General features: G+C 37.1%; 3 protein-coding genes across 3 annotated transcripts; 2 read left to right on the forward strand and 1 right to left on the reverse strand.

Annotated features, from left to right (window-relative positions):
- Positions 1–35: 35 nt before the first annotated feature.
- On the forward strand, positions 36–22,310 carry Naa15-16 (N-alpha-acetyltransferase 15/16). The gene is made up of 8 exons (XM_065302761.1): positions 36–240; positions 663–1,145; positions 1,206–2,207; positions 2,269–2,482; positions 20,571–20,764; positions 20,829–20,937; positions 21,000–21,343; positions 21,412–22,310. The coding sequence occupies exons 1-8, from the start codon at positions 184–186 to the stop codon at positions 21,637–21,639; spliced, it is 2,631 nt and encodes an 876-aa protein (XP_065158833.1). The 5' UTR covers positions 36–183; the 3' UTR covers positions 21,640–22,310.
- Positions 2,998–12,757, reverse strand: LOC135792139 (uncharacterized). The gene is made up of 2 exons (XM_065302759.1): positions 12,211–12,757; positions 2,998–6,387 (listed from the first exon to the last, which is right to left on the reverse strand). Exon 2 carries the CDS (start codon positions 6,385–6,387, stop codon positions 3,538–3,540), a length of 2,850 nt encoding a protein of 949 aa, XP_065158831.1. The 5' UTR covers positions 12,211–12,757; the 3' UTR covers positions 2,998–3,537.
- Positions 22,311–24,165: 1,855 nt separating the features above from the next.
- LOC135792382 (uncharacterized) lies at positions 24,166–25,442 on the forward strand. Its single transcript, XM_065303012.1, has 3 exons — positions 24,166–24,704; positions 24,769–25,118; positions 25,176–25,442. Exons 1-3 carry the CDS (start codon positions 24,315–24,317, stop codon positions 25,348–25,350), a joined length of 915 nt encoding a protein of 304 aa, XP_065159084.1. The 5' UTR covers positions 24,166–24,314; the 3' UTR covers positions 25,351–25,442.
- Positions 25,443–25,508: the final 66 nt, after the last annotated feature.

Genomic DNA, 25,508 nt, shown 5'->3' on the forward strand with positions numbered 1-25,508 from the left:
GCAAGCGGCGTGATTTATTTGATCAGGGACACTATTTCCCGGCGCGATCGGTTGGCGGCAGTGGTGTTGGTCACGTGACGTCTATCGACTCCGTGAGGTTTGTGTGACCACGAGGTTTTTATTTTATCCATAATTCTAATTTCGCCGGATTATTTATAACACACACATAGTGGAATTGTTACGATGCCCTCAAGTAATCCGTTGCCGCCAAAAGAAAATGCCTTATTTAAACGAATATTGGTATGTACAACGTCAACCATGCACTGCTAAACTTACAGGAGCAAGCCATTAAATGTTTGCGCCGCTTTATCCAACCGGCAGCCGCGTAGAAGCCGCTACGATTTTCTTATATTCAGCAACTTTTTCGAATGTAAAATCACTGCCGCAAATAGCTAGCGAATTCAATACCGAAATTATTTGCAAATCGACAGCCTAGTCATGTCGGTACATAACCTATTTTATTAATGTTGATGCTTTTCTTGCTTCCTATGAAAATGAAACATTTTACATATCAACTTACAAAATATCCAATATCAACTAGTTGTTATAAACTGATTGTTTTATTAAGGATTAAATGGCTATGCTACTGTTTGTTTTGTCAGAATGCTACTAAAAGTAAATTTTAATATTATGTAATTAATGTTTGGAAAATTTTCCCACAGAGATGCTATGAACAAAAGCAGTACAAAAATGGATTGAAGTTTGCCAAACAAATCCTCACCAATCCAAAGTATCAAGAACATGGAGAAACCTTGGCAATGAAAGGCCTGACATTGAATTGTCTAGGCAGAAAAGAGGAGGCATACGAGTATGTACGAAGAGGGCTGCGAAATGATTTACGCTCGCACGTGTGTTGGCATGTATACGGTCTTCTACAACGCTCGGATAAAAAGTACGATGAGGCAATCAAGTGCTACCGCAATGCGCTCAAATGGGAGAAGGACAACATTCAAATCCTGCGCGATTTGTCCCTGCTGCAAATACAAATGCGCGATTTGGAAGGATACAGGGAGACCAGGTACCAGCTGCTGATGCTGAGAGCCACTCAAAGAACTTCATGGATTGGCTATGCCATGTCCTATCACCTTTTAGGTGATTATAAGAATGCACTGATTATATTAGACACTTTCCTGGATCAGCAACCAGTAAGTTAATGATTAATCAATTTATATTTATTAATACTTAAACGTTTTTGTTTGTTACAGAAGGGTAATTTTGATTATGAACACAGTGAGCTCTTGCTCTACCAGAACCTAGTGATACAAGAGTCTGGCGATCTGCAAAAAGCCTTAGATCATTTGCAAAAGAACGCCGACCAGATTGTTGACAAACTCACCTGGAAAGAGAATCTTGGTTCATTGCATCTGCAGTTGAAGCAGTTTTCTGATGCAACCAGGATTTACGAAGAGCTGATTCGGCGAAATCCAGAGAATACTATTTACTACAAGAAGTTGATTGAAGCCAAACAACTGACGAACGCCAACGATATTGTTAACTTCTATCTGGATTATTCAGAGAAGTTTCCACGCGCGATGCCACCGCGTAGACTTCCACTGAATTACGCTACCGGTGAGACTTTCAAGTCGCAAGTGGATAAATACATGCGTCGCGGGTTTACCAAAGGTGTCCCGCCGCTTTTCGTCGATCTCAGATCCCTCTACACCGATCCGGCAAAGGTTGCAATCATCGAAAGCCTTCTTCTACAATATGTGGATTCATTGAAGAGTTGCGGAAAGTACGCGGAGTCTGAAAAGAATAACGGACCACGCGAACCAGCATCCGCATTATTATGGGTATATTATTACCTTGCTCAACACTATGACTATCTAACCAACACTGATAAGTCACTCAGTTATATTACTTCGGCCATCGAGCATACCCCGACACTTATCGAACTGTACGTGACTAAAGGTCGTATTTTCAAGCATGCCGGTGATGCGGAAGAGGCGTACAAGTGGTTGGATGAGGCACAAGCCCTCGACACTGCCGATCGCTACATTAACTCCAAATGCGCCAAGTATATGCTCCGGGCGAATCATATTAAGGAAGCAGAGGAGACCTGCGCTAAGTTCACACGTGAAGGTGTTTCTGCGATGGAGAACTTGAATGAGATGCAGTGCATGTGGTTCCAGACGGAGTGCGCGTTGGCTTACCAAAGACTGGAGCAATACGGCGATGCCTTAAAGAAGTGTCATGAAGTGGACAGAGTAAGTTGATCATATTATGATATAAGAGTATATTAATAGTTACTTTGTGATGTTTTTGTAGCATTTTTCGGAAATCATCGAGGATCAATTCGACTTTCATACATACTGCATGCGTAAAATGACATTACGATCGTATGTTGGCTTGTTGCGCTTGGAGGACGTCTTGAGGGGGCATCCTTTTTACTTCAAGGCTGCACGATGTGCGATTGAGGTCTACCTGCACTTGTTTGATTCACCATTGAAGGATGAGAGTGCCGAGCAGGAACTTGACACTGGTAAGTGTATTTTTTGGATTATTTTGGTTAAATTTGGTTAAAACACTTATGCGGAAATATCTTGAAATTTGAAATGTTAGGGGCATATTTGATTGATTTATACTGTGATACTGTGAACTTGTGATAAATAACCGAAACATCATGTTTTTATGGTGAATTAATTAGTAATTGTCAATGAAACATGAAATTAGTAAAATTATTCGCGTATTTAATTGGTTTATGCTGAAATTTATGATAAGCAATTGAAAAAACTGTTTTTACCGGGTTTTTAATACAAAAAATTGTCCATGAATTATAAAAATTAACAGTACTAGTCGTGTTTTTATCAGGTTTAAGTAAAAATTGATCATGAAACATGAAATTAGCAATATTAGTCGTGTTGTTCGTTGATTTATGCTGAAATTTATGATGAAACAATCGAAAAAACAATTTTTTATCGAAAATTACTCAAAAATTGCCCTTCGATTTGCATTTTCTAAGATCTGAATTTAAATCCTGGATGCAAGCAACATGCATTCTACATACAAGTGTTTATTGTACATGCTTCTCTCCTTAACATAACAGTAATTTACAATGCTCGTAAATATCAACTCGTCTGGAGTCGCGAAAAGAAAGAAGAATTGTCTCGCGCGGCGTAACACTCTCTCTCGATTCGTTTGGTAGATTCCTGGGAATATTCACACCACATATTTTTATTAATCTTTTCTATACTTAAGCATTATACATACATACATATTCATCAATTTTTCATCTTGAATAAATTGCAGTCGAAATGCGTGAGCGTGTTCTGGCACTCCGACGATCACAGACCACTCAAAAATAAAATAATTACTAAATCATATTTGTTTCTTCGTTCTTTAAATACAGCATGAATTAAATTAATATCTATGATTACATAAACGTTGCAATAGGAAGCATACATGAGAAACACAAATCATTATCGGGTAGTGTAGAATAGAGTAATAGGTAGTAGGTAGGTGGGCAAATTTTACAAGTACATAAATTATCGTGTGTGTCCATAAATATTTGAGCGTTGACTGGATGCTGACGCGCTGTTAGCTCTTGGTGCGTTGCTGCTGCTGTTGCTGCTTGTCTTTGAGCTCTTGCGCCTTCGGATTCTCAAAGTAGAAACCTGCCCCTTGGTCTCTGCTCTGCGCCAGCTGCGGGGTGAGGAAGTAGAAGTGCGCCCCATCATCACCCGGTAGTTCATAAGAGATAAACGAGCCGGGTTTACCTTCGGGCGATGCGGCGATTTTCACTGGTATGGCTTGCACAATTTCTGGCTTTGAGGGCGCCGGATGCTGCGGCTGTGGCCGCCTGGCGCGCACATATTCCGCCTGCGCTTCAATCGGGCGCGGCCGCACGTAATTTACGATCGTGTCGCCGTGCAGAGATACCTCTTTACCTGCGCTCTGCGCGTACTGAATCTGCACATTAGGCCGCTGGGTATTTGTGGGAATCGGCGTGGTTTGTCCGGGTATTTTCTTACCGAAAACCGTGAAATATTTCTGTGTTAAATCATCTAAATACGCATCTTCCGGTTTTGTATAGTATTGCTGGTATGGATTCGGTGTAGCATCGAATGAATACTGACTTATTGGTTTTGGAGTGGCAGTTGCTGTTTGATAAGGCGACTTTTGCTTAACATCAATCTGTTCATAATCATAATCCGGTTGAGGTGTAGTGTAATACTTGGAAGGTCGTTCTGTGGACGTCTGCAGGACTTGAATTGGTTTCGGGTGGTAATATTGTCCTGGTGAGGGTGTATTTTGATAGGGAATCCTTGTGGGCAGTACTTCTATGGCTGGTTGTATTTCAACATTGTATTTATTAATCGGTTGGAACTTTTCATCATCAGAATCATCCAGTGGTGATGCCCGGAAACCATTTATTTGCTGTGGTTGATAGTTTGCAGCTTGGAAACTAAACTGATATACTGGTTTAGGGGCTGGTTGTTGTTGTTGTCGTGGTTGTTCATAACTAAGATAAGGTTCTGGAGTAGTGTAATATTGATGAATTTGTTGTTTTAGTCGAGCTACATGAATACTAAACGAATCTGGCTTTTTGGTTGTTTCTACAAATCGGTACCGACTTGCTGGAGGTCGACTTGGCCGGTAGTAGTATTGTGGTTGTTGTTCTAGAATTGGTTTCGCCTGGTAATTCTCACGAACCGCCTGCTTTGCAGGCACGTAGTATTCCTGCGGCACGTTGAAGTAATTCTGTTGATGCTGTTGTTGTTTGGGTGTGCGTTGGGTGGTGATTGAATTCACCTGCGGTTGCTCTTCGTAGTAGTAGTATTGTCGCGGTTGTTTCGTTGTGGTTCTCGGCCGATAGTAATCAGTTTCGGGCAGTTGAGTCACTACCGAATTGGTGTCGATTTCATTCGATGTGCTGTAGTGATATTGGGCTTTCAATGGTATTTGCGTGGAGCTAACTGTTGTTCGTGGTCTGCTTGGTGGCCCGTAAATCTTGTATGGTTTAACGTTGTTTTCGTAGAAGTAAATTGGTCGTGGCGTGGGTGCTGGTGTATTTCCGGTTTTGACTGGTTTCAGGACTGTGACAGATTCGGGTTTGGGTCGTACCACAACCCCTGTTCGGTTGTATTGTTGGGTGTGATAGTGTTTTACTGGGACTATTGTGACTATTCGTTGGGGTTCGATTGGTTGGGCTGGTGTTGTGTCTTCTACGTGTATAACAACACGTGGTGGTTGTTGTGGAGGTGGTGGGGGGATGTAATGGTTATCCACTTTGACTCTGTTGGATTTATGTGGCGTAGGTGGTAAGGCAGTTGTTGTAGGTCGAATTTGTTTAAAGCCTTCCGTGCTCACTGTTGTGAATGGTTTACGAGTTGTTGTCGTTGTTGTTGTTGTGGTAGTGCTGACACGTATTGGTTTCATTCGGGGTTTATCCAATGGCGCAAAGAAATTTGGCGGTGGTGGTAGGACTATACCCGGAACCAAAGGACCTGGTGGTACTTGTGTTGAATTATCCATCTGGTAATAAAAACTATACGGCGGTGGATAATATATTGATGGGTCATCATCATCGTATTCTATGCTGGTATTACTCGGTGGAGGCAGTATAGCAGCTCCGGGTGGTAGCGATGCGAAAAAGGGTGGTATACTGCCGTTCAGCGGGAACGGCGGTGTGCCAAATTCTGGAGGGAAAGCAGGTATTGGGAACGGAGTTTCCCCGGAAGTAGTGTTGGCCTGATAGGCACCTCCATCTGACGGGAACGATGGATAGAAGCCGCCTTCCGCGGGCGGTAGGGGGTATGGTGACGCTGCGATCGTTCCATTAAGCGTTGTCGAATAGTTTGTGCCCAGGATTTGGAGTGGCCCGTCCTCGGTGAGCTGGACGGGAAAGGGCGGTGGCACTTTTGGATTGCTCGGCAGCTTGACCTGCCTCCCCGGCGCGTGATAATCATCGATGGGCGGCCACACCGGATGGCTATCACTGACGGCGGGCACATCCTGATCGGCAAAGTCGCCACCTCTTATTACTAATAGGTGGTTCTCGGCCAGCCAGATGTCGTTCTTATTCAGTCCTCCTAAATTGTTTATATTGTCCTTAGGCACTTCCGGATTACTCTCGTAACTAATTATACCCGGCTTTTTCACCGGCTTGCTGAACAATTCGTTCTGTATCAGTCCGTATTTACCGTCCGCCACTTGCTGCGACAGTGTTTTTTTGTCGTCGCCTTCTTTTGTTTTACTTTCGCGACCTCCGCCCGCACTGGAGGTGATTATTAATTCGGCATCGTCTAATTCCGGTTGAGTTCTCATGTGACCACCAACGAGTCGGTGTAACGTTCGTTGCGGCGACGATGTATCACATTGTACAAGGACTAACCATAATGGAAGTAACAGTAGAAAACCCCAAAGTGGGCCTAGCTGCGGCTGCATCTGAAAACAATGCGAAATTTCTAATTAGTTTGAGCCGTATTTAGAGGTATCTGGTTGCGACTTTCGCTGTTACGCGCGAGAGACCCGCGACATGATAGTTTAATTGCAACTAGAGCTTGCTCAGCGGCGCCGCCGTTCCTCTTAGACGCTGTTGGTTTGCTGCTATGAATGTAGCCTTGCACCTTTCTATAATTATACTTAGTCTTGTTTATTTTTTATTGCGTTTCCTCATTTTTACCAAACGGCCGGCACACGTCCGGCGCTCCCTTTGCAAATTAATGTCATTTGCGAGAATTATAACTCGCTCGCCATTAGATTGTCTGCAAGTCATCGGCGTGCTCTTTAAATTTCAAGCCGCGCTACAAGATAGAAACTCTTAAAGGTGTCTGCGCCGCAATGAACACAATTTCTGTTTAGGTCAGAGGCCAGTGGAGCGGTTTCGTGATTGTCTTTACACTGCCCAAGGTTAAATGACAGGGCGCGGTTTTTCATAACTGGACCATTGCATTTTGTGGTCAACGTTTACGTTCTCTTCTCTAGATCATGGAATAATCCCGGCATGGATTATTATTTTTCGACACAAAAAAGGCAATTTATTAATTATTTATTTTAATAGACCGAACATATACGGTTGAGTAAAACTATTACAGAATATTTCAATTGAATTGATTTCATGCATTGCGCACATTTGCGAAATGTGTCTGGTAACGAGACGACGAATATAAGGAAAAAGACCGCGTGATATATATATTTTGTTTCGTACGTTGTTAAACAATTGTGAATATCACCACCTTATAAAATGTTCCGCAAGTGTTTGATAACCGTTTTCGTCACACGGCATATTTTCAGTAATTACCCGCGATTAAGTAGTTTTATTATTCAATAAAATAAAAACATTACCTCACTCGGACACACGGAATTGACTAAACTCACACATTATTCTATTTTTAATGCTTGCAACTTTTTCACAGCAATAATTAGCGCTCTTTTCGATTGTGCTAATTGTAATAATTTTTGATTTGGTCTATTGTTTAACAAGAGCTTTCACGAGCACCAAATGCGCCGACCTTGACTTGCCGCGATGGGAACTATTAGCAATTTGTTAATTGGAGTATGCCGCACTCAGGTAACCTTAGAACAAAGGCATTTTTGACGTCTTAATTACGAAAACAATGTTACTTTTTTCTCTCTTTCGTTTAACATTGTGCAACATTTTTATCATTCACAAAGTAGGTACTAGCGAAAAAATCAATTTGAAATTGACTTCCTTAAACATTAAAAAATAAAGTGTTTTACACATCCTTCTCAACCGGAGAGGTATTTGCCTTAAATGCATCTAATATACAATAAGGAACTCCTAATCACAGTGTTTGCAGAGATGTGTTATTAATATAATTACTAGGCACGAATTGTGCTTGGAATTGTTTCGACGGATGTGTAATTTAACTGGTCAGTTAGTGAAGTTAATTTAATAGTCGTTTTTATGATTATTATAATATACTTTTACTAAGTAATGACATTTTCTCATAAAAGTGAAGATATTTTCTTATTTACTTTCTTGAGTCATTAAAAAACGTGTGCGTTAAGAATTACACTTCATTCCGATGCGATATGTAACTTGTTTTTCGATTGGGAATGCAGAGTATTCAATTATCTGCATTCCGAATCGCAAGCCTTAAAATGACGCGCGAATATTTATGCCCCGCGTGTTAATGTTGTATTATTGTGAATTGTTGCATCTCGTGCTCAGTACGCTGCGCACGGATACGAAAACAGAATACGTGCAGAAATTACCGGATTGTCTATGTGTTCGAGTAATTATCGTAACGATTGTGTGGCGCGTCGAAATGGGTAATTGGTGTTTTGAAACACGACTTGTACAGGAAAGAAATAAACCGAAATCAGTATAATTAGTGTGAATTAAAGGCGTGCGCCCGCGCATATGTATGCGTTTGTTTGTTGTCAAGTGTTAAAATAGTGTTTTTCAATCGGCTGCTGCCACCAAAAGAACTGCTAATATATGTGTTTAATATGTTTATGAATGCAAGCGCGCCGAAATGTGTTTGAATTTGAAGTGAGGCCACTTGTTACATTTCTTTTGTGGTTTAATCCTAGGACGTAGGAGTAAATTGTTAAATTATAACGTTTATTCAGATCAAGGTTAATCGTTTTCAAAAAGTGCGCAAAATTTTCAGTTCCTAAACGCGCGCAATTATGTGCGTCTATTATTTGTGTTTGCTTCAAATTATTGATTGCATTGGGTCGAGAGTTGGCTGTGCAAGCCGCAAGCCATTAATTCAACTCTTTGAGGTCGACAATTGTTGCACACTCCTCCTGTGATATGACTTTGTAACTTTATTGCAAGAGAGCTGAGCTGACGCTGTTCAAATCGCAGTTTTACATTCATTGTTTGACTTCATTTAATTTCTAAAAACGACTTAAATTCTCGTTAATATTCGTTGCAAAGTGGTTGAGAGTATTGCAATAGAATTCAGCGTCATATTATGACACGGTATCACATAAAAGACAATACAATGTGCTTGCTCGCCATGAATAATCGCGGAGAATGAAAACTTGAGCAAATGACATTTACAAATATATGTGATTCTAGACGTGTACGCTTGAATAGTTCACGAGGTCTTGGGTAGAGTGATAATTGATTAGTAGATATTGTAATTATCAGGTGATACATGCTAGTTATTTATGAACTGGTAGTTTTCGTCTGTGAAAAGTACTTATTATGTGCCGATTCCGTCAATAAAATTCTCAATTTTATTTTAAGGGAATGAGAAATACTATAAATGAATTTTTGCGCCATCTGAAGTTGAAATATAAAACTATAACTTTGATAAAAAAATTTATATCAATTTTTATCCCTTATTTTACACTCTTTAAGTTATAATTTTGTGACAAAAAGTGGTCTATTTGTTTTTCCAAGGTTAAAAATATATCTATACAAAAATTGATAAAAATTTCTTCAGTTGTTTTGGTGAAAAAGCGAAACAAACAAACAAATTCATATTTTTCATTTATAATATTACTTACTAAAATACTATACACGTGAAATTTTTTTTTATAAACTTGTTGTAATTTATTTTTGTACAAATTTCTGTATTCTTGAATGAATGCATTTTCTGACAGATTTCTCTACTCCTTAAAGTGCTACAATAAGTAATGACTAGCGGCGCCTGCAGGCAGATAAAATTTAGGCTAATTTGTGTAAAGAACATGAAGAAATACCAGAAATCTGCAGGGCAACGCGTCACTTAACTCACTTTTGTTAGTTTTTTGTGTTAAATATTCATTAATACCAGAATGTGGTAATACACGAGTTCGAAACACTCTCTTGCCATTAAAATCAGTCTGATAGCAGTTGATTGACACGAATGTAGTTAGTATGAGTATTTAATTAAGAATATATGATACAGTTTTATATCTTTACTACCGGTTATAGCATGTTAATCTTTAATTACCTCATTCGTTGATAAACAGAAATATATAAATCTTGTTCTTGTTTGATTCTGGAAATTACGTAAATCTAATGTTTGCTTTCATTCAAAAGTTACGATTTAATTAATATTTATTCATGAAAATAAACTGAGTAAAGTGTTAATGTAGCATCATCTTTATTAGAACTTTAAACCTGTCTTGATAATGAAAATGATTCCGCTATCACAATTACGTTTCCATTTAATTCGCGTTAATGGTATAAATTACTAATTGCGCACATTTTAGTGCGTTATCCATACGTCAATCTTGCGCGATTATAAATCGTCTGAAAGTGATTTCTTTCTTCGATCAACCGCCACCTCCACCATCGAATTCATCATTCATCACGGAACGCGAGCGTTCTCTGCGGTATCTGTCGATAATTAATTGCTTTTCCTTGTCGCTGGCAATCAAATATATTTATCTCTACAATGTTTTATGTATCAACATTGCGAAAGTTGCATTACCGCGCGGCACGGGCTACGAAAAAGTAAAGTGGATAAGAGGAGAAAAAAATTGTAATGCCAAGAGCAAAATTTGTAGCGCGGCAAATCGCCGCAGTTTACAAGTTAGTTAGCTATCAAATGTTTAGACACAAATATATAAAGCATGATCAAAACGAAGCGAATGGTAACAAGGCGGTTGCTCTTACGAAGTACAAAAGAACGAGACGAGAATCGAATGCCAGACATTAGCCGATATTATATGGGTATAACATTGCTAATATGCCTTGTAAAGTGGACGAAAGCACATGCTGTATAGGATTATGCCGTTGGTGTGTTGGTGTCTCCATTGCGTCATTTGCTTAAGACTCATTTATCTGTATCGCCGTAGTGAAATGGAATAGAAAATATGCTTTATTCGGTGATAGATATTGCGGGTATTATGTTTGGACGTATGGCATGTGGATCGAAATCGAATGTTTTTGCTCTGCTTTATGTTATGTTACTCAGGAAATGTATTATGCTCGACGAGTGGCTGGAAAAAAAATTCAAATGTTGTATTGGATTTACTCCAGATAAGTTTATTTATAGTCGACGCACGACGTTATGTAAATAATTGTTATAGTGCAAACCGTCGAAGCGCATTGTTGGCGATTAAAAAATCGTAGTAACGTGCAATAAAGTGTGTATTGACATGGTGATGGAACGTGGCCGAGCATAATTCTTATATAATTTCGTCAGATTAGATGCGATATTTGCCATTTTGGTGAAATGAATTATACGCAAATCAGGCAAATTAGCTGCGCTCCTAAATAATTTTATTCGAACTAGTTGTGAGCGCTTGCGATTTTGTTTTAATATGTATGTGGGTGAGGAAAAACGCGAGTCGGTAAATGCGAGTGCAGCGAATTGAAGAAACGAAGCAAGAACGACGAAGGCTGTAAAATCCGTGCGCGCAGCGAGCAAATGCATTTGTTGCTCTGAATTAATGCAAGCACAGCTGGTGTGTGTGTGTGTGTGTGCTTGAAAGAGTTGCGTTTTCTGTCACAAGTAACACATAAATACTAACAGCGTTTAACCGTTTCCAACGTAGCAAAAGAAAGTTTAAAGCAACAATAAGATCTATATAACTGCTCATTGCGCAGAATTAAATTCGCTCTCGAGACGGAACAAAAAACTTTCATTCTTTCAGCGTAATGTGCAACTATAAAGTTTGAAACTGATAATGTGTGCGGTTAATTTACGTTGAATGCGCGAAGAACTAATCGAAGGATAACATTTAATGCGATTTAATTACGAGTAATGCGCATTACGCGGTGAAATTGATTTGATTTTGAAATTTCTCTAATATCAAACGCATTCAGATTCATCTCATTTGTGAACTTTCATCACATGTGTGTGCTTGGAAATTAAAATAATTAAAACGCTCCCGTTTATGGTGATTCCATGGCGTATGCAAAATATAGTTCAAGGTGCTGTTGTGTTGTACGCGAATAACGATTATTAATTACACGAGAGATAAATTTCACATATTAGCGAAGGAGTTTCCAAAAAACGCGATTGTGAACCTTGGGAAGAAAGAACACGATGAATAGAAGTGTTACTATATGCGAAAAGTTTTATTATTTGAATAGATTGTTTTATTTTCCCATGAAATATGCTGCACGAACTGGAGTTGTGCGGCGAATTCATATTGTTGTGCAGTTAGCACAAATCCCTAGAGTTGAGACACATTCCCGCGTTATTTATGAATAACAATGAGAATCCGAGCAGATGTGCATGCAAAGTGGGTCGCTTTTCACATTTGAATGTGCGCAAAAATGAAACAAGACAAAAAATGGTGGCTTAATTTAATTTTGAGTATAATTGTCGACAAACAGCAATATCTTACTTTGATTATTTTTGTATTTTTTATATAAGCTCCAAAAGCGTTTGTGAGGTGATGGTGTTGGTTATTATTCGTTGCGATTTGTTGATATCGATGATGTTAACTTCCTGCACTTCCACTTAAACATTACGCAGTTTTCACATTGTCGTAGGAAACACATTTCACATTGCCTTTTAAGTAAACAACAATAAATCGATTAAGTATTAATTTAGCCGATTGTGTATTAATTTGCGCAACTTTTGTGTGCTGCGGCTGCTGCCACCGTCGATATGAAAAACCGCGTTATGTTTTTTTTTGGTGTTTGCGTGCAATGAGGCGGCGTGTGCGCTCTGGTTTGCGCGCGCGTTTTGTTGTTGTCTTGAATTGACCGGTCGCTTGGCTCGTGCTCGAGTCGCACTTGCACGATTCCGCCGAACAACACCTTCCACGGCTCCAGCGTTTTACCGACACCGCTGCTTGGTTGGCTTCTACTACGCGCGCGGCTGCAAAGAGAATTGTTTGAGGTCTACAATAAGACACAAATATCTCGTGCCGTACTCGACGGCTCGCGCGCGACTTCCACGAGGTGTGCGGTATCTCTTGGGGCTCGAGCATCCTGGCTTTGGCGAATAGTGGGAGGCAGGTTGAGACCTCGACAAGGACGTCCGGGATTTCCTAAATTACATTTTGTTTTATTTGCTTTTATTTTATTATTTATTCCGGTAATACCCATTTACACGTTACTCAGATTTTTACATTACGATGTCAGAAAAATGCATAATAATTTGATTTTTTATAATTACTTTGCTGTATTAGTCATTTTCTTTAATATTCATTTTAGTAGTCTTACTATACTCAACTTTTATGATTTTTTAGGCTTAATTTTTTATTATTCTCTTTGAAAATAACATATTTATGGTAAACAGGATGCCAACTATACTTAAATGCAAGGAAACTAATTGAATTTCTTATTTTTTCAAAAATAAATTAATTTTACCACTTAAAATATTGGCTGTAAGTTGTGACCTTAAAAAATTAAGCAAAATTCAATTCATTGCTAAAAAACCTTTTATCTTCAAACAATACAAATTTTTTCTTCTTTAAACTTTAAACAAAAAAATATGTTCAATGCTCCTGTAGATTGCGTGCACTGCTTTTTCTACTAGTTTACTTCATTGCTAGTCTCAACACTGCGAAAAATAAAAGTGAAGCATAGCGTACGCGGCATTTCCTGTAAATCATACACCGTAAAGGAATCAACAAGTTTCACGTCGTTTTTGTCCATTTGGTTTTATATAGCGAAAACTTCGTAGCAATGCTTTTATATTCGTTAATTTGTATGCATCATGCACAACTTCGTTTACATGCTGTGACATAAACTTTACAAAAACATTTAAAAGTTCTTTGCCGTACTTAAATAAATGCAATTCTGAAGTTTTAAGTCATGTACTTCTTGGAGTACAGTTTATTTGACTTCAATCTTCCGTTAAGGTGTTTCGAATTGTTTTCAAACCAAATTTAGATAAAAGAAACATGAAACTTTGCTTTAATACTCTTTATTATTCTTATCAGCAGCTTACGATCATTTAGTTTAAAAAATAATTCAGCTATTTCGTGTTATATAATTCACAACTCGGGCGTAATTAAGAAGTGCGATTTCCACAGCTTTGGAAATAATTACAATAGACTAACCTAGAAAGAAAAAAGTGCTAAAGAAAAGAAAAATTTTAAAAATGTTTTTGTATCGCATTATACTCAAGTAAACAATGTTTTAAGTGAATTGTTCTTTGGGCCACCACCCGCCTGCAATGCACGAGCAAAAACTACATGTTATAGGTGGAATTTCGAGCAAGGTTGTATTTCAAACGCACCGCCAGATTGTTGTTTTCACCGATTGTCTCTCATGTCTTTCATTAAGCTAGAAATGTGACCTTTTCAGGTCTATTAGACAATCGTGCTATATGTAAAATAAAATGTGTATCAAGTGTGTCCCGTGGGCGCGGTCTGCACTCCTTCAGCGCGGCGGTCCGAGCGAACCATAACTCAGACATTTAATTGAATATGTATCGCATTTCATTATACGAGTATGTTCGCGTAAAGAAAAAATTCAGGTTCAAGGCTTGATCAGTTCACTTCTAATCTAGACGTAGTCACACGTTTTGTATAAACGTTAATTGGTAATTTATTAAAACATTATAATCTAACTATTTCCTCAATTTGAGTTTTAATTATGATTTGTATCATATTTTTGTAAAAAACTTGATTTTTATAAAGAAAAAATGTAGTAAATTTTATGTGTTTTACATAATTTTCTATTCTAAGTCACAATTAACCTGGATGATCTACATCCGGATTAATCGTCGTCTGTCGTAACAAAATTAATTTTGAAAAACATCTTCATGGCAATCAAAGGATTATGTCAAAAGCAATCTGCGCGCAACGCATGTGGTTGCATTCGCTGCTTTTGCAACAATTAAAATCACATCCGGAGCGCTTAGCTTTCGGGTTATATAAAAATTTCAAGTTGCGACAATAGCATGAACGCTTGTGTGCATGAAGTAATCAACCCATACACTAATTATACTTTATAATCGTCTCGATGTGAGAGCTGTCATACACCCGCGCAATCTCTTCGGCCCACGTGTGAGTGTAATTATTGTCTGTTTTAATTTTTAACTATTGACAATGCGAAATTATTCTAAAATTTTTAAGATTTGAATATTTCACGGTCTGAAACATGCGCGCATGCTTTGATAAAATAATTGAGGCATTGCGAACGTTGAGAGTTTATTTCACTTTTCACTTGTTTTGTTTCGGTTGTTGTCTTTTTGTCGCGTTGGCTCTGGGATTAGCATTCGTGTAGATATTAAAAGCGAAGCTATCTCGTCGCAGTCGACGGTTTGTAATTAGAGCGGTTTTCTCTTCGGCGTGACCGTTGCCGTTTATTTTGTGCATGGTGCACGTATACAGGATGCTGGCGAGGAAAAATACAAATAATACACTTTATATTGCAACATATATATAACATATAGTTTATCATAATTGAGCAGCGATTCGAAATATATAATTTATACTCGTATTGGTCAACTCAACTGCATTTCTCTCTCGATCGTTAAATCCTAATGATTTTTGCATTGAGATTTCGTTAGATACGCCGCCTGCCGATTGAGTTTCTTTTTCTGCTGTTGATGGACAGCTCGAAAACGCGCTAAATGTGTTGTTCTTTGAATGACAAACAATACTTTTTCATACAAATGGAATAAACTCACAGTGTGCACAGCAATACATTCTATTTCTTCGAATTAAATCTAATAGCGCACGCCAGGTGTGTACACAGTTGAAGAAGAAGCTGTGCACAACATTGAAAATGTATACTAATTATTTATTAATATACTGAATCCGTACATTCGCAGTCTGTGCTTCTTTTACTTTCACACTTTTAGGGATAAAACAATTTGCTTGGCACAGATTTTACGAGCTTAAAACGTTTATTTACTTCACGGCTTTTTCACGCACAAATTGTACCATTTAGAGTATTATAAACAATGGCGCGGAATGTGGACCAGATTTCATCAAATGAAAGCGTGCTGAATTTATCATTTTTAATTAAAATTTGTATAGTAGTAGTCCATTACACTTGCGCTTGTGAATAAATATAATAAGATAAAATTTATCCCAATTCCCTCCGTATTCAATTGAAAGCTGGCTTCGCTACGCACTTTTATTTTAGCTATTCACTACGTATTTCGGAACAATATGCTTTCATTCCGATTGCTCGTTCTCGTTTTACTTTCTTGTCGCATTATTCACAGCACAGTGTTGTGTTGTTAGAAATCTATACGATCGGTTTTATGGCGCGTTTCTTCTGCGCCTGTCAATGGCAGATCTTCGAATGCTTTATATTAGAAATCATTATAATTAAGGCAATCCGATGACAAGACAGGAAGTAGTAAAGAACTTGACACAGGACGCGGATGGCGATCGTCGCAATGTCCCAAGTGCACGCACACGTGTGCATCTCGTCGTTGACCATAGAAGAATCGCCTCAAATGGCGATTCCGCATTAAGGACTTTCCATGCGGTTGTGAATAGCCGTTATTATTTTGTTAAAACGTTTACTTTCGTTAAAGACTGCAGATTTTGGAGCGGATAGTTTGACCGATCCAGCCGATTGGTGGAAGCATTTTGTGCACGTGCCACTCCTAAAATAAATGCCTGCTTTTAAATTGCTCCGAAGCGGTACTTATCCAAATACTAGGCGGATAAATTTATTACACTCGCGCATTGCTCATTCACTTGATCCGAGTAATATTAACCTATGAATTCACTACATTCACCATTCGTAGATTAATCTGGTTCAATTATCCGCTGAATGAGTGTAAATTTCGCTGCAATACAATTAGGTAATATTTCAGATTGTTTTATCAGTTTTATAATCGACTTGTCAAAACTTTGAATTTTAGCCATGAGCAATGAGTATTTAAACAAATAAAATGTTTATTTTATCGATTGACTTTTAATAATTCTATATGCGATGAAATAGGTTTACTGAACTTAATAAATACGCACATTGACACTAATTCATTACTTTAGAAATGTTATTATTTTATTGCATTCAGCGCGGAGTGTTCGAAGGTGTCCGTCACAGCACACATGGCATTTCATTAACATACAAGTACACTTTAAAGTCAGTTGAGTGAAAGGATATTTCTACAAAGGAAACGCCAATGCTTTATCCCTACGTTCTATATATTGATTTAAAAAAAAAGAGTTTTATACACCTACAACTAAATACCAACTTTTTCGATTTTATAGCTTAAAATATTTATTATTTATTTAAAGATGTGTGATGCTGTGAGGTTTGTCGTGATTTTCTGATTAAAACTTTTAGCCATGACACGCGAATATCATCTTGACAGATTTTTGTCATTGCCGGCGCCGCGCGTATGTAAATTAATCTTGAGGTTACATCTTCTCTTCAATTTTCGTTGTGCTGTTGTAATAGTTGGCAACAAGTCGCAACAAGAAGCCAGGCACGTTTCAGTAACGAGCAATAATTAATAACTTTGAGTTGTTAATTGATTCCAAGTATGAATTGAATGCGCCGAACAAACAACGCGCGCCAAAGTCACGCTAAAATGGCTGTTCTACATTTCGCGTTACGCTGTGCGGCCATCGGTTGTATAAGGAACAGCTAACAAATTCCATCATTGCCAGATATTTTCATTAGTTAATTTCATACGATATTATTACCATTATTACTTGGTACGTGCAACACCACGCGCGCGCGCCAGTCAGGCAATCCAACGTAACGCAAAAAAAAAAACGTTACTTAATGTGCAACTTTTACAACTGCATTAATTTATTAATGTTTCCGCAATTGTAATGCACTAGGTAATGTTGATTGTCTAGATGCAGGGGCTGCAAGAATACTTATTTTCAGCGCAGTAGTAATACATTATAATGGATTTGTTGTTTATTAATAAAATACGAATATTTAGGGATTTTATTTCTTTTTATTAAAACTGGGACATGTTTTGGACAGATTTTTGACTATTTTGAAATTGAAAACAGTAAAAATTAGTTGAAAATCCTAGGAAATTGCTTTATGCAACAAAGAATAATATAATTTCTTACAATTTGAACACATTACCAATTGTAAAACTCTTTTTCCGCTGTAAATACTTGTATTTACAACTTGCATTGTATTCAAATTGAACTACATTCACTAATCAATAAATATATTATTTGGTTCCATATGTAAATGATTGTAAATGTGTACTGACGCAAATCATGTTTAATTTAATTTATTACATTCAAGGCCGGTGAATTTTGCCATTCTTTCGATTAATTTCCGCATATTTAAGTAAAAACAACTCAATAGTGATTAATAAATATCAACATCCGCGATTTTGGGTTGGGTCAGTCTGTGCTCTGATTTAATTCGGTCGGTAATTATTTAATTTATGGTGTAATGCACGGCAGAAAAATGCTCAATCACCTTTTGTTGCGCCTGTCGCACTTACATGTTAGATATATGCAAAGGCTAGTTAAAGTTATGCAATGCAACCAGTTTTCGGCTTCATTTTTCAAATACTCGGCCACTCTCGTGCGGAGAGTGTATTACCGGGGCCTGCCCATGTGCCGGGTTATTAAAATTGGAGCATTCCGACCATATATAGTTATAACGAGCGAATGTGCTCGCCTCGGGCCTGGGCAGGACACTTACAATACCGATTGAAACCGCGCTGTTTGTAGTTGTGTAGTAGGTAGTAAGTAGTAGGAGAGCTTACACTTTCGCTGTTGCTATTGGTATGTATTCGATATTATTGCTTCATCGCATTTGTTGGCGCGCTCACGTGCGCCCGGTGCTAACAACTCTTTGGATTTCTTTTCCGCGAGCATCGAACACCTTCGATTACGGCGCGCACGCGTCAACCTGTTGCCCGCGATTACGAATAATAAATGCATGACTAATTTGTGCGGAACATCTCAACAAGACACGATGACATTTGAATTGAAATTAATTAAAACCAAGCTAACCAATTATTTATGTAATGTATTCCGATTCTAATTGAATTGTCTTCGGAGCGCGGTTAAATGTTAGCCGTGATTTATGATGTCGCGCTGTCGATCCGTAGATGGAAGTGTTGCGAATTTACATGTTTCGGGACAGTTTTCTAATTTTGAAAGCGTTTTTGACTTGATACATTTTATGACAATAATAAATAAAGCACAACGAAAGTTTAAAAGCTGTTAAAATCTAAAGTTTACGTCTTTTTTTTTGTTGTATTGTGAATAACTTGACCAGTCACCGATGACCATTGTGTTGGCCGTTAAATGTTGAATGTTGTGATAATATAATGGAGCGATTTAGACGATATAAGCGCGCATTGTGCACCTTTATGAAAAGGAAATCATTTTCGACGGAGTGGAGAGATAGATAGATACACTCTGTGGTGGAAATTATTGTCGCCTGGTCATTGCACAGCGGTATTCCCATTGGCTCGCCATCGTTGCGCAATAATATGATTATTACAGATTAAAATCGAGCACGTCTGAAGTAAAAGCGAAAAAGCGCGCCGCGCACAAAGTGAATTTATAAACGATCGTTTTCAAATATCTACAGTAAATCTCCTTATCGATTTTCTTGCCCAACTTATAAATTGGCATTTCTGTGGTAGAAATATTTCCAGTAGTAGGTAGTAGGAGCAGTGTACGTGCGCGAATGTTTGTATAGCGTTCGTTCATTGTAATAACATGTAACGCGGCAATAACAAATCGCTGCCCGTGCTCTAGTTGTATCTTACGTTGTGTTCACCGCAAGCAAAAAATGCAATTTCCTTTTATATATATCTTTGGATTTTCTAATTATAATGGACGGTGCTGGTGGTTGCACAAGTGGGCATAATGTGATCGAGATTCGAATACGTTTGTGGAAACAATTTGTCTACAAGTTTTTGAATCGACATTCTGCCCCCGGTGCATTGGCCAACAATCAGTTGGACTAATCATATGAATTATATGACCCCCCGCAGCCCATAACACATTTGTATAAATTGTCTTGCTTGAAGTTTGGCAATGTAATTTTTTTCGTTCGGGCGTGGTGCGCTGCGCGTATTCTTAAAAGATCAAGATCTATGCGTTATAATTTATTATGTTATCGATTATCGAATATTGGACATAAATTGCATTCTATGCAAATCGAGGAAAAAAATTACTGCAGCACTAGAAAGTTTATAGTATCAGTTGCGAATAAAAGCTAAAAACTGTAAAATCTACGGCGCGCAAAAAGATTTATTTGATTTTGTTTATTAAGTGCTCTGTGTACACAACAGCCGCTTGAAAGGAAAATAATAAAGAGTTTAATGCTTCAATTGGAAAGGAATGTTCAATTTAATTGTGCTTCTTGTAAGCGTACCATATTGGCAAATAATTTTATTATGGTCGAGATATTGATACTCGCGTGTAAAACAAGTCGGATTATTTATATTGAATATATAATAATTTTACTAAATATTACAAAAGGTAATTACGTCTTTTACAGGGGGACTTAACTAATATTTTGTCTTTATGTCAGACAACAATAACAAAATGTATACTTTCACTTGTATGCAATTAAAATGGACACACGTAAAATATTTAGGCTTGGAGTTTTGCAAACAACGAACATTCTATATGAAAAAACGAATTCGCCTTCTCATTTCGCAAGATTTAAAATATAAAACAATTAATCGCATTTGTAACCGGCGTGTAATGTTTGTTGTAGTGTGCGCTTTGAATATGTAGCACGTATTGGTGTTGTTGCAATGCATGGCCAACGACCGGTCTGGGCGCGGCCGCCACAGTTTGTGCACTTTTACGAAAATGCTTCTTGTTTGCAGATAACTTGGCGCCATCGGAATTGAAGAAACTACGCAACAAGCAACGCAAGGCACGCAAGAAGGCCGAGCAGGAGAGTGCGCAGGCTGCACAGGCGCAGGTGAAGAAGGACCAGCATCATAAATCACGCCAGCAAGGCGATGTGGAAGCTGACGCACCGCAACTCGATGAATTAATTCCTGATAAACTTGCAAGAGTATGTATTTTATTACTGTGTAAGAGAGATGATGCTGAATTGTTAACATCATTTGTTTTTGTAGGTGGACGATCCTTTGGAGCAGGCCATCAAATTCCTGCAACCATTGCAAACGCTGGCGGGCAATTGCATCGAAACGCATCTTATGGCATTCGAAGTGTACTATAGGAAAAGTATGTTTAAGTTTTATTGTGTATTAATGCTGTGGTCTATAAGATGTGTTTTTATGTTTTAGAAAAAGTACTGCTAATGCTGCAATCCATTAAGCGCGCGCATAAATTGGAACCGAACAATGCGAAATTGCACAGTTGCTTTGTCCGATTTTGTAATTTCATGAATCAAAACAAAGTCGAGCTGGACCCCGCCGTTGCAGAGGTGCTGAAAAAACAAAGCGAAACCCTGTTCAGTGCGAAGGAGGCGAAGCAACTGAACAACGACTTCCTGGATAAGAATTCGAGTTCGATGCAGGCCGTTTTGGAGGGTGCCAAGATGGTATACTTTTTGGATCCTAAGAACCAGAAAACTGCCCTCAATCTGATTTGTAGTCTTGACAATAAATTTAAGGATGTAAATATTGAAGTAAGTTATATTAATTTTGTTATGTTTGTTGTATGCAACCAAATTAACGTTTCTGTTCTTTGTTTCAGAATTGTATAAATGTTCTAACGGCATTGAAGCAGGGCGATTTCGGCGAATGCGAAGCCAACATAAACGAATTCAAAACAAAATGCAATAAACTTTTCTCGCATTGTTCCGACTTTCGTGCGTCGGACCAAGCCGACGAGAGCAATCACAAACATCAAGGATCAGATACGTCGCCGTGCGACTGCCAGATAGTCAATGATGATCAAATCATGTCATTTAACAATAAATAATAGATAAGGTTGCATTAAAACGGAACATCTTTGCTAAATCATGGATATTTTGAAATGTTCTCATCAGGCCTTTGTATCGTTTATCCATCATCTCATCGAATTGATTGCGATTTACATGGATACAAAACGTTGTGGTATATAGTTTTACCTCTGCGACTTTAACAAATAAATTATTATGTTAAAACCATAATTACTCCCCGAACACGAGGGATAGACTATTCATTAAAGGATTAATAAAATAAAATTGATACAGAAGGAGTTTCACTTCCTATGCAACTCATTTATCATACTGCACTAACAACAATATTTTTACTTGTTGTATTTACTTTTTTCTTGTCTCCGTTTCATATCAGATACAACAAAATCGAAGAAAATGAAGACACCAATTAATTTTTCACTATTTTGATGTTTTATTTGACGGTTATACTAAAATTGTAAATGTTTATTTGTAGTTATTGTTATTGCTATTTCAATCACCATCTATTTTGTTTATATGAAGAATTAAATACCGAATTGCGATTTTGGTGATACGATCAATGTATTTATGGCTCTGACGTTGTAATAATAGACTTTTTTACATTACAGTGTGTGTACATGTGTGTTTGGGGTGTGTGTGTTCTTGGTATAAAAGTTTATTTGTAATAAAATTTAATATAGGATTTACTAAGCAACTACGTTTATTACTGTTACTTATCGACTCCTTTATTACTTTTTAAATCCTTAAAATTCCTTAAATGGTAGTAAAACTTTTTCGCTCGAAAGGCAGGGTCGAACTGTTTTTATTAAAATATTCTTTGCCGAAGGCAGGTCCGAACTTTTTCGTTAAAATGTTTTGTGTCGAAAGACAGGTCCGAACTTTTTCGTTAAAATGTTTTCTGCCGAAAGACAGGTCCGAACTTTTTCGATAAAATATTTTCTGCCGAAAACAGGGTCGAACTTTTTCTTTGAAATATTTTCTGCCGAAAGACAGGTCCGAACTTTTGTGTTAAAATATTTTCGGTCAAAACACAGTGTTCAACTTTAATGTTAATACTCGTATATTTTCTGTTGAAATCAAAATAACTCCTGAACCAAAGAAAAAAGCTTTACAGATTCTTGATCCCTGAAAGATTCCCTCCAGGAATGTCTATTTAAAATTTTCTCAGTTTAGTCTTGTACATTTAAAAGTCCGGTTTAATAATGTACAATACCAGACGTAGAGGTACCCATATATAGGGTGATTACTATAAAACTAATAGTCTGATAATAAAATATTACTAAGATAAAGTATTCAGAATCACGTTTTCTTCAATCTCTTTCAATAAAAAGATTAAATTTCAAATTTTTAATTTTTATTTAAGAAATGTTAAAGAAAATGAATAATCCAGTTTTTGCAGTTTTCTTGCAAACTAATAATGTTAGAGAAAAACGGTTTTTAGATTCGTATTTAGAGTAAAATTCTACATTATTTGACACATTAAAATTTTCAATTATCTACACTTACGTAAGAAATGAAAATAGTCAATAAGTCGAAAACTAATTACGTCATCAAAACCAAACCAAAACTAATGGACTCCTTGCATCATTCTACATCATGCTAGAAAGTTTCATGAAAATCGGAGAGGTGGTTCAGTTTGGACAGTTTTGATTTTCACCAGTTATTTGGGAAATAATCATGATATCGAAAAACTGACTAGATATCTTTCATCCCCTTGCAATTCCCTATCAATTGGCGTTTTTCATTTTTCTCTAGCTTAAAAAATAATTTTTGAGCCAAAGAATAGTCAAGTGTAACCTCTTGACAAATTTTTGGTGTTTTTTGTCAACTCTTTAGAATCAAAAAAGTAAAACTGCCATTTTATAGATCCTTGTTAGGGCATGAAGAATATGCAAAAAGTTTGTCTGTATCTTTTATAATTTTCGAGAAAATCATATCGAAAAATCAGTTTTCACTAGATAAAAAATATAAATTTTATAATCTGGTTCTATGAAGAATTATCAATTGAATACAATGGTGTTTTCCGTTTTAGATTATCTTTATTAGTTTTTGAGATATTTGGTATTTAAGGGTGCTGCAAGTACACGCTGCACATAGTACACGATTAAAGCTATGAAGTAGCAAATTTGGTAAACAAGGTAATTAATATCCAATTAATATCCAAAACAATGGTATTATGAATTTTGAAAAATAAATTAAACCACTTAATAAAATGTCCGGCGCCTCCGCCACATTTTAGTAAATTATTTGCATTTTATAAAAAATTAAAAATACATAAGATTTTATAACTGATTATTTAAAATTTTATAATAGATTAGTTTAGAAAAAAATTGAAAAATTATTAACACAGATTTGATTTCCACATACAGATTATCTCTGCTCATTTGACACAATTATAATCTAATTACATATATTCAAAATCACGCAAATTATGGTATCAGCCTTGATTTTTACTACTTCATTCGAGAGTACGAGAGTACATATCTAAAATTGCTGTGTCATTGTGGACGCAGCTTACTCACACCACACGTATTATAACAAATTAAACATTATTGAGTAATCGTGTAGCACCATACTTGATATAAGGTTTGTCGCGCATGGGAAGTCGCTTCAGTACAATAGGCACGTTGTCGCAAAGCGGACACTCACTCCATAAAATCTATTAATTGACTCGTAAATTATTTACGGTATTTGCACCATGGCTCCAGTAAATTTGAATACACTCTCAGAGATTCAACTACGCGAATTTTTTCAGTCCATTGATAACATACTTTGTGATAACGATGGTGTCTTAAGTGTTTTTGGCGCTCTTTTACCAGGCGTATTAAACTGCATTAATAAATTTCGCGATGCTGGAAAACGCGTGAAAATTGTTACCAATAATAGTGCATTTGGAAGTGATTTATTGAGTAAGATTTTTCTAAAACAAGGACTACAATGTACCAAAGATGATGTTATCACGCCCACGTGTGCCTTGACGAATTATCTTAAAGAAATAAACTTTAACGGAAAAGTTTGGTTGATGGGCTTTGAAAATATGAAAGCGGAACTTGAAGAAAATGGATTCACAGTTGCAGAATCTGAAGATGTACGTATTACCAAAATTGTTTCACAGATATATTGATTTATATTGATTATATTTTGAATTACAGCCAAAAATTATAACTCTTAGTGAAGCACAGTCATATATAACAAGTATTGATCCTGAAATCAAAGCAATCGTCATGGACATATGTCTAAATATGACATCCGGTTGTATTGCCAAAGCAGTGGACTACTTAAAAAAAGATCCTAGCATTTTACTCTTGTTTGGTTCAACGGATGCAGCCATACCTATTGCCAAAGACAAACTAGTAATGGGGTCGAAATATTTTCAAGATATTTTAGTTCAATTAACAAACCGGACGCCTCTGGTGTTCGGGAAACCTAGTGAAAATTTTGGCAAGTACTTAGTTGAAGCATTGAACTGTGATCCAGCTCGTACATTATTTATTGGTGATAGGTAATTATTTCATCTGCTAAAATTTAATATGATGTATTATAAAACAATTTTGTTTAGTTTGGAGCAAGATATAGGCTTTGCAAAGCAAATGGGCTTCCAACAACTGTTGGTAATGACAGGCATTTCCAAAATGGTCGATGTAGAACAATGTCCGGATGCGTTTAAACCTAATTACTATGTGAACAGTTTAGAAGAGTTAGATTCGCTGTTGAGTAAAAGTGCAATATTATAAATAAGTAACCTGATTTATATTTTATTTTATTTACTTTTTTATCATACGTGTTTAATAAGTGATTACTTAATATATTTGTGTCAACCAGGCAACTGTGTCAATTTTGTTATCTTTATTCGGTGTTTATCCACATGGTGATAACAATAACCACATTAATC

This window comes from Atheta coriaria, unplaced genomic scaffold (assembly GCF_025399875.1).
Source record: "Atheta coriaria isolate IRGN ID8LTWV9N9 unplaced genomic scaffold, Caltech_Dcor_3.1 hic_scaffold_5_pilon, whole genome shotgun sequence".
In the NCBI taxonomy this organism is placed as follows: Eukaryota; Metazoa; Arthropoda; class Insecta; order Coleoptera; family Staphylinidae; genus Dalotia; species Dalotia coriaria.

Coding starts and splice junctions, on each gene's coding strand:
- Naa15-16 (XM_065302761.1), top strand. CDS start 184: ATGCCCTCAAGTAATCCGTTGCCGCCAAAAGAAAATGCCTTATTTAAA. Junction 20,938..20,999: donor CGAAGTGTACTATAGGAAAA/GTATGTTTAAGT, acceptor TTTATGTTTTAG/AAAAAGTACTGCTAATGCTG. Junction 21,344..21,411: donor TTAAGGATGTAAATATTGAA/GTAAGTTATATT, acceptor TCTTTGTTTCAG/AATTGTATAAATGTTCTAAC.
- LOC135792139 (XM_065302759.1), bottom strand. CDS start 6,387: ATGCAGCCGCAGCTAGGCCCACTTTGGGGTTTTCTACTGTTACTTCCA.
- LOC135792382 (XM_065303012.1), top strand. CDS start 24,315: ATGGCTCCAGTAAATTTGAATACACTCTCAGAGATTCAACTACGCGAA. Junction 24,705..24,768: donor CAGTTGCAGAATCTGAAGAT/GTACGTATTACC, acceptor TTTGAATTACAG/CCAAAAATTATAACTCTTAG. Junction 25,119..25,175: donor ACATTATTTATTGGTGATAG/GTAATTATTTCA, acceptor AATTTTGTTTAG/TTTGGAGCAAGATATAGGCT.